General features: G+C 37.6%; 2 protein-coding genes across 3 annotated transcripts; both read right to left on the minus strand.

The window, feature by feature from the left end:
* Positions 1–984: 984 nt before the first annotated feature.
* LOC103981216 (glutathione S-transferase F12) lies at positions 985–2123 on the minus strand. Its single transcript, XM_009397866.3, has 3 exons — positions 1809–2123; positions 1689–1737; positions 985–1594 (listed from the first exon to the last, which is right to left on the minus strand). The coding sequence occupies exons 1-3, from the start codon at positions 2106–2108 to the stop codon at positions 1125–1127; spliced, it is 819 nt and encodes a 272-aa protein (XP_009396141.2). The 5' UTR covers positions 2109–2123; the 3' UTR covers positions 985–1124.
* A 2356-nt stretch (positions 2124–4479) lies between these two features.
* On the minus strand, positions 4480–12476 carry LOC135635334 (nicotinate-nucleotide pyrophosphorylase [carboxylating], chloroplastic-like). 2 transcript variants are annotated; one of them, XR_010495599.1, is made up of 11 exons: positions 12076–12476; positions 10657–10790; positions 10509–10572; positions 10315–10397; positions 8842–8925; positions 8596–8748; positions 7785–7961; positions 6913–6980; positions 5706–5821; positions 5491–5580; positions 4480–4649 (listed from the first exon to the last, which is right to left on the minus strand). XR_010495599.1 is itself a non-coding variant. In XM_065146346.1 (10 exons), exons 1-9 carry the CDS (start codon positions 12365–12367, stop codon positions 5725–5727), a joined length of 1152 nt encoding a protein of 383 aa, XP_065002418.1. In that variant the 5' UTR covers positions 12368–12475; the 3' UTR covers positions 5239–5580; positions 5706–5724. The 2 variants fall into 2 exon arrangements, 1 of the variants encoding a protein (XP_065002418.1); XM_065146346.1 differs by lacking the exon at positions 4480–4649 and having other exon boundaries at positions 5239–5580; positions 12076–12475.
* Between the last annotated feature and the right edge of the window lie 441 nt (positions 12477–12917).

Genomic DNA, 12917 nt, shown 5'->3' on the forward strand with positions numbered 1-12917 from the left:
TAGGTGGTGGAGCGCTATGCAATAGAGTGGTGGTGAAGACACGGGAGTACGTGCGTGAGTCAACTTGTGGCCAAACTGGGAGAGGAAGCTGTTGTCGTCACTGTCCCTTCCGTGGCTGTCGAATTAGTCAATCCTCTCCTGTTGTCCTCCACGTTGAAATGAAAAAATAATAATAATAAATTGATTTTATTCCTGAGGAAGGAGATGAATATTTATACAAATTTTGAATTTTTTTTTCAAGGATCGTAATCAAATTAAATTTTTAAATAAATGATTGATATTCAAATATTGAGGATATAAGAAAATAGAAACGTTATTTCATACACATGAGTGTTTATTATGATATTCTATCATGTCTTCGTAAGATTGAAAGAATCTATTAGTTGATATGTACATAAGAAGTACATAGTTGATGCCTAACAACTTAATCTCGATCGAAATGAAAGTCAGATGATAATATATTTCATATGTGAGCAGAATATTAGATTGACACATAGGTATACATCATCAATATTATCATAGTATATTATACGAGTAGAATTGAAAATGATATCAAATTCTCTTACTAGATTGATGATCTAATTGAGTTTTGTAACGGTGGTGATAATGACTTAATATTCAACTCATTCAATATGCTTCGAAGAAAATAATATAAATTAACATAAATATTGACGCTATGTAATATGATTAGATTGTTGTCTTATATATATATATATATATAGACCAATCTAGCTGTAGTAATGAGCTTAATTTCTCATGGATTGAGATGCTTTTGGGATTCAAAAGAACTTGACACGACTTCTGAATGCAAATTCCATGTGGGGTATCTCTTCTTTTGAAGATAGGGTTGAGGAGTGTTGGGAACACCTTTTTGTTGTGTAGCGTACCATCCCCACCTCATGGCGCATATCGTCGAACACCTCTGAGGTGGGACAAGGACAAGCTCGTGCCACTTAGCAACATCCAACACTGACATGGTGGTACTTCAGATCCGGAGACACCCATTGACTTTATTTACGATCTCACAGCGTAGCCGAGAGAGTACTGCTGAAGCTTAAAAGGACGACAACACCGACATGCGTGCTTAAACCTTATTCGTGAGACACACGAGCGACACAAGGTTTCTATGGGGAGTAGTTCGACCCCCCGGTCTCCACGAAGCTCATCACCTTTTTCCAGGCGGGCCGGCCGGTGATGTCCTCCCACCACGTCTTGACGTGCTTCTTGTCGTCCAAGAGGTGCGACAGGCCGCAGTTCTCCACGATGTAGCGGGTGGCGGGGATGTGGGTCAGGTCGGCCAGCGTGAACTCGTCGCCCGCCAAGTACTTGGTCTTCGACAGCTGCTTCTCGTACACCTCCAGGACCTTGTTGAGCTTGTCCACGGCGGCGCCGGCGTCCGCCTTGTTCGCGGGGAGGCCACGGATGGGGAGCACGAACAGGTTGAAGACGATGGGGAACGCCCAGGGGTTGTAGTTGATGGCCTCCACGTCCAGCCACTGGTCCACCTTCGCTCGCTCCTCCAGCGTCCGGCCGAGCAGGTTAGGCCCGCGGTCCTCGTACTTCGCCGCCAGATACCGCACGATGGCCCGCGACTCTGTGGAGCACAACAATGACGTTGACTAAGCTCCCATCGAAGCTAAACCACACAGCAGAAATCAACCACAAGAAGTCAAGCTAAAGGTGTTCACCGAAGAGCTCCAAGTCTCCGTCAACGATGTAGGGGACCTGCCCGAATGGCTGAGAAAGGAAACAGGATCAAAGAAGTCAAGCACAACACATAGGGGGAAGAAGGGAAGGGGACGAGCTACTTGTTTCTGGAGGAACTCAGGACGCTTGTGTTCCATGGTGTCGATGTCGACATGGACGAGCTCGAACGGGACGCCCTTCTCCACCAGGCAGTGCATTACTCGCTGGGGGCACACCGCCTGAGCTTTGCCATACACCTTCACCACCATTTTCTCGTTCCGCAGGGATCGCTCGAGATATCCGAGTCTTCGTCTGGTCGCCTCGAAGCATGTAGTACCGTTGTCAGAGGGGGATATATATGGGGGATGAAACCTTGTCACCATCTGCAGGGAGGAGGTGGTGCCGGTGGTTAGCATGCGCATGGCGACCACCTAACTCAGCACGCGAATGAGCGAGTCCAGCAGTGGTGGGACTCGTTCGACTCCACCGCGTGCCTTTAGACTCGGGAGTTGAACGGTTGCTGGTGTGGGACACACCCAACGGTCAAAGACAGTCGTTGAGAGTATTAGGTGCCTCACTACCACATCAAAAGGTGGCTAATGTTGTTGTTGGGAGTCACAACATTATATATATACATATATATACATACACACATATATATATATATATATTCATCTATTTGTAAATGTTTCTTCAATAAATATAAGATAATATATGGAAATACATTCGTACTTTTTGACGTGTCCTTTGACTTCTTCCATTGCAATGTGGCCAAGAATTAGATTGTTGGTAACTAACAATTAGATTGGATTTGATTGATTTGTGATGGTAATAGTAATGTTTCCAATCAAATTAGTCACGAGAATCTCAACAACCTCTTCTATTTGTTACCACAAACATTAAATTTTGAGACGAACTATAGTGGATAGTAGGAAGGATTCATTATAATATTCGATTCGATGGGATGATTGACTCGTTCACCTGATGAGTCTGAACTAAGACCCAAATCAATAGGATCACTCATGTAGCTATGTCTATCTCACTTTGGACGCCAGAGAGCAAAGGACATACGCTAGTAGTACTTGTCCTTATAGGCTGATTAGGATCAATTCAGCCGCTCCAATCGCTGTAGTAATTGAGCCGAGTACGTATTAGCTTATAGGATTCTTACTATAGTTCGATTTGGGATGAATTCAACTACAAAGTCGATTAGTGTCGGAGCTTTAATCGTAGTTTAGAATCGATAGTTATGCCCAATGCAACCGATTTAATGGATCATCTCGATCGTCATTGTTGTAATGAAATGTGTTTAGAAATACTTATGAGACATAGCTAACCTAATAAATAGACTCCATCATCATTTCTTCCTCCCAACTGTTCTGTCCTTGTCCCTATACTTCTAATGATGGACATCATCTGATCACTTAGCAAAGCTGCAGGAGCCTAAAGACTATCATTCCCTCGAAAGTAGAACTTCTGTCCCACCATCTGATGCATTTCTTCTTTCATCATCTCACATGCAAACAGTATAGCTAACATGATCTTCCCCTATTTTTCTTCTTGAAAGGCCCACCATTTCCATGTTTTGTCTTCACAAAAGCTGGCCTCTTGTTGTTGACACATCAACCTGTATGCTTTCTTTGTGGAAGGAGATCTTTTGAGGGCATCCTTGGCAATTGGTTCCCAAGGGCTGGTCTCATCTGAAAAGAGTAGAACTTGGCATATCAAGATGGTGGCTTGTGGGTTTTCTTGGTCATGTGGTGAATGCCATGCCTCCTTGCTTTTGAGTATAGCTTCTTCCTCTTCCATGTGAACCTGACTGTTGATGTTACGGTCACAGCAGACGGCAGATGTTTCTATTTTTTTTTATTTAGACTCATGTGCATAGAATTATCCGAAGTATCTTCGAGATAGATCCGAGATGAAAATATTATTCTCCTGAGGTAAAAGAATAGTGCTCTCGAGGTGACACCTACATGAAGATCAGGATAAAAGAGGTTTTTCGACTTAGATCCTTCGATTCTTAAGTTAGTAATATGAAGTATCTAAATATAAAATGAATAATTTAAGAAAGGAGAGAGTCATCCTCGTTTCCCGTTTAGGATAAGATTTTAATACTTTAAAGGAGGAGAGTTTAGAATTATCTTTCTTGACACTAAAAAGAATTTGTGATTCTAATAAATTCCTATTTCTATTTAGTAATGAGGTTTGGAGAATAATAGTCCTCATAAATCCTGCAAAGAAGAACTAAATGGGACAAACCAATCGATTCTTACATGTAGGCATAGTTCGCAATTAATGATTGGGATAATGGTTTGTTGTTCTTTATGCTATTACTCTATCCGTAATCCATCTGTTTCGTACTACCAAAATAATTTTCACCTTTGATCTGATGTTCTCTACGATCCTTTTGCTCTACGTTAATATGATTTTGATTACCTTACGACGCATGTTCTTTTATTTTCTTATTCCAGCATGCCTGATAAGTTATGTCCTAGTAATAATCATTTTTTTCCGCTACTAATTTCCTCGCCTATATGAAAATGAGCAACGAATTAAATTATTTTTTTATAATTAATAAATATATTACTATTAATTTGAACATAGATATTTTGGGTTAGTGATCTAAATCAATCGACTTGTATAATCGACTCGTGATGATTATTAGACAGACTCAAGGAAGAAAACTATCCTTCCACGAACCAAAAGAGCACATTGGTATCATATGATATTAGACATGACGAAAGACTTAGAGAAGAAAAGACTATCATTTGACGAACAAAAGAAAACACATTACGACATAAAATCACCACTAGATTAGACCCTCTTAAGTGAAGGCATTATAACACAGATTTAATCCTATTCCATAAGTAGATAAAGTCATAAAACAACTTGTAAGAATGATATACTATTTTATCATGGACTTAGCTAGTTTACCTAAGTCATGCGACATCTTTGTGTATCTGTCCACAAAGAGAAAATGAGTTAGAAAAGAGAAAAAATGTTTAGAACTTATGGTCTCTTTAGAACTTACAAAAGAGAAAATGAGTTAGAAAAAATGTTTAACTCAGGATCCACAACTAGCCATTTCAATAAACACTTGATAGACAATATAAATTACAACTTCGCAAGCTTTGAACGATTATGCGACAAAAGGTCTAAGGTGGTTTGCTGTAGTAAAAAATACCCACAAGTGCCCACATGATATTGTTGTGAAACAAGATAGTGAACTAACCTAGACTATTCAGAGCTTATGAAGTCTATGTTTATAATTTACATTATTTATCAAGTGTTTACTGAAATGATTACTTGTGGATATCCAATTAAACATTTTTTCTATTCTTTTTTATAGATTCTTAAGGACCATAAAAGATTTCAGAAAGACATAGGCCAAAATTAGCTATATCCACAAATTTGAACTCAATAATATTTCAAACTTAACAAAATTAATGGATAAATTATCTCTCGTCGAACCCTAGTGTGTGTTGAATACTATTGATGGATGACGACTCCACCTTGAAGACAGTGGACACGACGACCACTTCCTATCAATAGAGGAACATGAAAAGTTCCATGAAGTACAACTACTCCTATGAATACAAACTATGACTTGTCAAACAATTTTGGTGGTATTTTACATTATTACTGCTGAATTGGGAACAAGTATTCAATTAGCAACCCCAGAAAGACATATCATTTTTTGATCTGTGATGTTCCTTGAGCATTTTTATCTGCCCACATTAGTGGTATCTGCTAGCAAAACTACTTATTTTGTTAGAAGATGAAAGGTGCAATCTTTCGAACCTTTAGTTGTCGAAGTACATAGAGACTTTGTTAAAGCCACAATCTATGTCCGGAACTTGCTTTTTGAAATGTAAATTTGAACAAAGGTACCTGAAAATAAAAACATATAAAGATATATATAGTTAGCAATCATAGTTGACATGGAACAGAATCATAAAAAATCAGAAACAATATGCAGGATCATCGAACTTGATGGCAAACAGTAACAATAATACCTGATGCAATGTGCCCGGATCATGCCCGATTTGTTCGCCGTCCGACTTGAAGGGCTAACTCTGTGTCTATCTTGAGTGAGATATCAAGTGCTTTCACAGAATGTGTCAAAGCTCCACTGCCACAAAATGAACATAACTTGGTCACTATTGTTATTATGAGGATGCTAATTCTTCAAACATGTATCTTGTTTTCCTGTCAGGTCATGTAATAACTGAGTGAATAACAAAACCATGGAACTAGGCATCAATGGAGAAGGGATAGTTGTCAAAGGCTGAAAGCCCTCATAAATCAACATGAATTGTTGGTGATATGCATCAGGCTCAACAACAGCAGAATCATAGCAGAGTGGTGTAAAACAGCTGTCGAGAATCTCAATATCAGGGAGTGTCTTCAATCGTAGGATATCTAACCCGTAAACACAAGTTATATATCTAATTTCTGAAACAATGATCCAAATCTAACTGTTCAGGTAACAAAAAATGCTTCATACCATTAGATTAAATATTATGTTAACAGCCATGCCATCTTTATTAGTCATCTTGGATGTATGATAATAAAATGCCTTAAAAATGCAAAGCTACTGCTCGAACCTGAATCAGCTAGAGAATATACCTGAGTTGTTTACCTGAAAGAGTGCCAACTTGATTTGATTGGTTTCTTTAATAGTTAATTATATGTTAATTAATCATGATTTCAAACTGAGCTTGTGTTTTTTATTTCTAGATCATGTGCCTATTTAGTAGGCATGCCGTACAAGTCCTTGGAGACATCAAAAGAGCAATAGTATAGTAAAATCAATATACTGGCTTTCATGAAATTGACATATGCAATGCATAAAGAAATGACATCTCACTAATTAATAACATGAAGTATGATATACAATCGCATCCAAGTGTACATTGTTATATCAACAAGAACCACAGTATCAACTATTAGTTGCTTAATGAAACCAGAAACACCACGTAGTTGAAGACTCTTAAAGATTGACAGCTAGTGTTGAAAATCGAGATGAACAAGAGTTATATGTTATAATGTCAACTAAGGAAGTTGCTTGTCATTAACCAATCTTGATCCAAGACTAACAAATCGATCTCACTACGGGCAGTCACAAAAGTATTTGACCAAGTCAAGTTTGGATCTCAAAGAGCAATTCTAGAAGATATAAATCCAACATCTACTCTATATATTAACAGACTTTTTTTTTACCTGGAAATATAGGTTACTCCAGTTTCTCCAATTTTCTTCACTGTATCAATGGTGACATTTCCAGATGCCTGCCATCATTAAATGTCCAAGCAACATACTTCAAGTGAATTAGGTACACGTCCAATTTATAAAGAAAATATAAACAAACAGGAAGTTGCTCAAGAGCCACCTCAAATAGATTAGATTGCATGATTAGCAGTTTAAAAAAAGATTCCTGTGATAAATAGTCACCTTAGCAAGTTAGTGTCAATAGGTGTCCTTATATATGACAAAGTAAAAGATGGTTTCCAAGGAAGAACATACATTATAGCATCAGTTAAGCATCATTATCTTTTCAGGAAACAAGAGGAGTAACTAAGGGAAGTATATGATTAATATGATTTGAAATTTGCTCACTTTTCATCCATGTAAAATGGATTTTATCAGCTAGCAAAAGCAAGAACAAAACACAGACAAAGGACTAAGAAACAAGTTATGTCACGAAAGAACTTTGAGATAACATGAAATTGCCACCATCTTATTAAATATACCGAAATCCCACAATTCTTGGAAGTAGTTTCTTAGTTCTGCATTCCAATTTCCACATAAAAGGCACAAAGCATGTCTGGCCCCTCAAAGAAATGAAGATTCGGATCAAGAAATTTAAGCACAAGTAGCAAAACAATCAAGGAAAGCAAATCACACTCCTTCCCCTTCTTACTTTCCTGAGAGATCTTTAAATAAGTTGTCAGCGCATAATGACATGCAATCAGTGTTGATGTAGGAAGTTGTCACTTACATCATGATTAAAAATATTTATACATGATCAGAGAATAATATATTGCTAGTCATATGAGCACACATCACTTGTAATCGAAAAAGTAGACAGTTACCTCGGTCTCAAATTTACCATTTATCAGCTGAACTGCATCCTTCAGCATTGAGACATCCACCTCTCCATTTGGAAGAGGAACAATCATATTGTCCAGCATAATCCGAGTCAATGAAGTTTTATTTTTAGTGGCATATTGCAATAATTCTTCCAACTCTTCCAAGGTCCTTGTCTCTACCTGATTCATATTTTTATATTAGCTTCAAAGAAAAAGCAGCATTTAGCATGGATTGGGTGGTGCAGTGAAGCATCCTATGTAACATGCCATGACAGGCTGAAAGTATGAAATGTTGGTGTCATTCACTTCCCAAGATATAATCACAATTATAAAACAAACACATGCACAGCATGCAATTGCGTGTGCTGTAACAACAAATGCAGCATATGAACTGTGAGCATTTACAAGGCATATCAATCTTTGAAAATACAGAATTTTAGGAAGAAAATACTCTGTTTATGTTATAGTCAATATCCTATAAAAAAATTTCATGTTGCAAAAAGAAAATGATTTTCACTTTCACATCCAACTGTACAGAGTTAAACTCACTATCACTAACTAGAAAATGCACATTGTAGAATCATACTTGTTAATGATCAGAATCAAGGTGAGGATTTAGGAAAATATAGGATTGATTCGACATGTTAAAGTAGAAAACTAGTGGCTAAAATATAATATATGTGGAAGTAAGAAAATTTTAAAAATATTCTGCCAAAATCAAAGGAAACTATACAATGGCACCATGATCGCTTCAAACACTTCAATAAGGCTTTAAATGTCAATATCATCTGATAGGGGTTTGTGTGCACTCTACCTCAACAGGCATTTCAAGATTCTTTTGTTGCAAGTACTGATCCACTGATTTCAAAGCATTCATGACACCGCCAGCTATTGATATATGATTATCTTTTATCATTACCATATCAAACAAACCCAACCTGTGGTTTTTGCCACCACCAATTAGTACCTGATTTTAGGAAGTGAATTGTCAGCAAAACTAAGCACAATAACTAACTAACTATTAAAACAGGACTGCACAAAAAGGTGAAATGATAAGTACCGCCCATTTATCTACCAAACGTAACCCTGGAGCAGTTTTCCTAGTCTCTAAAATGCAAGCAGGGTGAGCAGCATCTGCCATTGCCTGAAGAGAGCAGCAACATCTTATGTTAGTGATACATAAACATGTCTAAATCATCTCAGAATATATTACAAAACTATTTCAGAAAAGTCATGCTCATTTATACAAAAAGAAAAAGATCAATCAGGATTTATATTATGGAAGAAAATATCAGCATATGACAATGACCAAAGTATCAGTGTAAAAATGCAAATCCAGCTGAGAAAGACGAATTTAGTGCAAGACTTAAATATTTAAATTAAATGAGTCCAGGGTGGCCCAAATAAGCATGTATACATTAGCCCTCTCCAATCTTTGTGTTGGCGGAAGCCTCATGCATTGGTCCATGTTTCTATAATTTTGCTTCAAAATGTTGATGGTTATTTGATCAAATAAACAAAAAGAGAGAACAGAGTGGACGTTAAGAATGTCAAGCAGCTTCAAAAGCAAAATAAATCAACCAAAAATCAACAGGAACTAATGCCTTTCAACATATGGAAATGGGATCGTAGTCAATTTGGTGGTGCCATGTCATGGAACAATCATATGGATCACCAAAACCCAACCATTTAATTTAGTTGCACTGATGAAGATGGGGATGGACATCTCATAAGTGTTGAAACTAATGTATGACAATGTGTAAGGTTCAATATCGCATTTTGGTCCAGGCATCAATCATGAGGTGCAAAGAAAAAGAAAGGCGAAGGGGAATAGGATTCTCAGTACAAACAAAAGTGCTAAGATATGCTGTTAATATGCATAAGTATATTGTTCCCCCTTTTTCCCTCCCTATCATCTTTACTTTTGTTTTTTGTTTCTAATCCCAGTAGCATTCAATGTTGCCATGCTGAAATCTAGGTCCATACTGATATACCACACAGTTCCAATAGCTGAACAACCTTGTAAAGATTGAAATTGCAATCTGTGTTTAGATTCTTAATAAATCACTCACTAGCAAATTGTTTTATTTAAACAAAATCAAGAAAGTTTACAGAAAAATAGTAAAGGTGTTAAAATAACAGAAAATATGCAACTTGCAAACAACAACTTCAAGTTTCTTCTAAAGGAATTATACTGCCCATCAGATGAAAGGCAAGAATTTACAGTTGACCAAATAAACATTACCTTAAAAGCACTTGTTCAATTGAATGGGGTTAACTAATATTTGTCATGCGAGGTGATTTCTAGAATTGCCTAAACATCAGTAACAAAGATATGATTGATCTGAATACAGTTGGTATATGCACAATAACTTGAAGGTCTTTAAACCTAAGCAACCACTACCTCCGCTCCATACTATAGACCTTATTATATCCATTACATCAGAACTACATATGACAAACAAAAATACATGATGTCACTAATCAGACAACACACAAATCAAGTATTAATTGATACAGGGGGATGATGCACCTTGGTTAGTGTTGCTATTCCACTCATTCTTTGCATGAAATTAAGGACAACCCTCTCCGCCACAATGATACTATGTGCACATCCTGAAATTGAACAATAGAAGAAAAGAAAAGAAAAAGAATCAGTAAGCACTGACTAGTATATAGAGTACATATGGAGTATAATGATCAAGCTAAATATAACTCTAGTCGTACCATATACTTTGCCGAACTGCATGCCCTTGCAAACATGATCTCCATCTTTTGCAAACCATTGAACCTATCAAAACATGTTGGAAAGTCTCCAATTGAAAATGAAAGTCATTTATGGAATCTAGAAAAAAAATAAAGCCACAAGTTATACCTTCAATGAGGGGTCAACCTCATTAAATATCATTTCTGCCAGAGAGATTCCAGCAACAATCCCATCGTCCTTCGCGATGAAGTGAGCTTCTACTTTCATATCCTTTGGAACAGTGGCCAAGCAAGTCACATCTCCTGTCTCAACAAAGAGAAGTATCAGTCAGATTATAATCATATGTTCATTTGAATTCTAAAGGGTTGCCATTATTACGTTGTCAAAAGATCACAGCACTGCAGAATCAAAACATTCATACACAAGTTAGACATTCCTAAACATGATGGTATAAGCTTCAAATTATCTATAAGTTCAAAAAATAAATATCAATAAACAAGCATGGACAATCTGTGCTTAAAAAGAATTCTTTCTTGCCAAAACTATGACTACAGAAACTATTGAGTGCCTGCACCTTATTTTTCCTCTACTCTTTTGGCCATTACTGGTCCAAATTTAAATTTATTTCATTATTTATTACTTATCAAATTTCTAGGATATGATTCTTTGAATAATACTCATTATTTCAATGGAGATCTGATGTAACACATCATTTTCTTGGAGCTCTAGTCTCTCAAGGACTATAATCCCTGATTCAAGGTAGTGCATAATTCCTTTTCATGTTCATAGAATTACATTTATAAGAAGTTCAGTAGAATTTCCTTTAAAGTAAAAAGAGCTCTATGCATCACATCAAGGATTCATGTTACACTGGATGAACAGAGCAACATTCTGGTTATTGAACATAACAGTTATGCATCCCGTGATAGTCATAAAGATGAAAATCTGTTAGGGTAGCTGAGAAACATTATGCCATACCAAACATAAAGTCACAAGTTTTTATGGCAGTTAAGAATCATATTATAATTAAATATTTCATGAAAAATTTCAGAACCATTCAGCTTATAGTTCCAAGTTCATACAAGCACAACTTCTCTTGCAGCTAATATGCTAATAAATTTACGAAAGTCAGTGCTAGTATCAATCTCAATCGTTGAGATTGTACATTCAAAAAATTCATGGACGTGGACAAACATAAGCATTCAAGACTACAGCTAACTTTATTGCAGACGGATGTACATACTATCATCACCTATTAATTAGATAGGAAAAATTAGATCTTTTCAATTAAGTGCAATGCATAATACAACTTGAATCTTTAGAGAAAAGTAAACTGAACATAAAGCCACAAGATGAGGAAGTGAAAGAAAAATAATTAAAAAATCGACTTGGCAGTATTATAGAAACAAATGGGCAAATTCTAGAGTATCCAGTGCATCAAAATGCAAACTTGAAAAAACAAAGTCATATTAAAAGGATGCTAAGACCCAAAAATTAAGAATTAAGCCAGCATAAAACTAATTCTGCCAAAGTAAGAAGAAAAATAAGAAACTATGCGTATCGGGAGAGGAGAAGGAGATAATAGACCTCGATCGCCAGCATCTTCGGAGAGAGCGAGGGCGATCACGGCCTTTAGATCGTAGGTAGGGTGGGAAGGCGGCTTCACAGCCATCGAATCGGCCAGGACGTCGGCGACTGGGATCCTTTCGGCGTCCCAAGCAGATACCGCCATGATCTGGCTCGAAGACCGAAGGGAAGCGTGGACGGAGCTGGGCAACAGTCGAAGGGGCAAGAGGAACGAGGAGGATCGGAAAGAAGCTGCAAGGGGACGACGAAAAGAACAAGAAGAGGCGGCGGTGGGTAAAGTGATCGCAGGCATCGCCGCCGTCGACGGCGTCTATAAGCTTTCAGCCGGCGGGAGACGGTTAGGAAGAAGGGCGAGAATTGGACACGAGAATCGGGCGGGGGCGATATCTCGGAGGTAGTAGTACTGGTAGCGGATCTTCTCCAATGGTGCCTTAAGATGGTACCACGCAATCCCATATCACAGCCGTCCACGTCTGTGAACCGAACCACCAATCGAGACGTGAATTCTTCCATCGTAAATGATCCGTACCGTTAATTGGATAGGAACAAAAGTGATGGATGATCCAAACCCTCCAGACGTCTATGATGGGACCCTTAACTTGCCCGTTCACCTTCCACTGTAACGGGGGTGATGATGGAGAAAGATGACTCGAGGAATATTAGTGCCCACCTCAATGCATCACATTGTGAGCCCTACGTGTCTAAATTATCTAGCACGTAAACTAGCTAACTTAGGGAGCCAGTATAGTCTGTAATATTTGGAAGGTTGAGGTTTAAGGGTGCCACTGGATGTCGCTCTTGTAACCTTTTTGCAATGATTCAATGAAACTATAAAAGGATAA

Source organism: Musa acuminata, chromosome BXJ3-4 (assembly GCF_036884655.1).
Source record: "Musa acuminata AAA Group cultivar baxijiao chromosome BXJ3-4, Cavendish_Baxijiao_AAA, whole genome shotgun sequence".
Lineage (NCBI taxonomy): Eukaryota > Viridiplantae > Streptophyta > Magnoliopsida > Zingiberales > Musaceae > Musa > Musa acuminata.

Coding starts and splice junctions, on each gene's coding strand:
- LOC135635334 (XM_065146346.1), bottom strand. CDS start 12,367: ATGCCTGCGATCACTTTACCCACCGCCGCCTCTTCTTGTTCTTTTCGT. Junction 8,926..10,314: donor GAATAGCAACACTAACCAAG/GTGCATCATCCC, acceptor TGCTCTCTTCAG/GCAATGGCAGATGCTGCTCA. Junction 8,749..8,841: donor GTTTGGTAGATAAATGGGCG/GTACTTATCATT, acceptor TCCTAAAATCAG/GTACTAATTGGTGGTGGCAA.
- LOC103981216 (XM_009397866.3), bottom strand. CDS start 2,108: ATGCGCATGCTAACCACCGGCACCACCTCCTCCCTGCAGATGGTGACA. Junction 1,738..1,808: donor CTGAGTTCCTCCAGAAACAA/GTAGCTCGTCCC, acceptor TTCCTTTCTCAG/CCATTCGGGCAGGTCCCCTA. Junction 1,595..1,688: donor CGGAGACTTGGAGCTCTTCG/GTGAACACCTTT, acceptor TGTGCTCCACAG/AGTCGCGGGCCATCGTGCGG.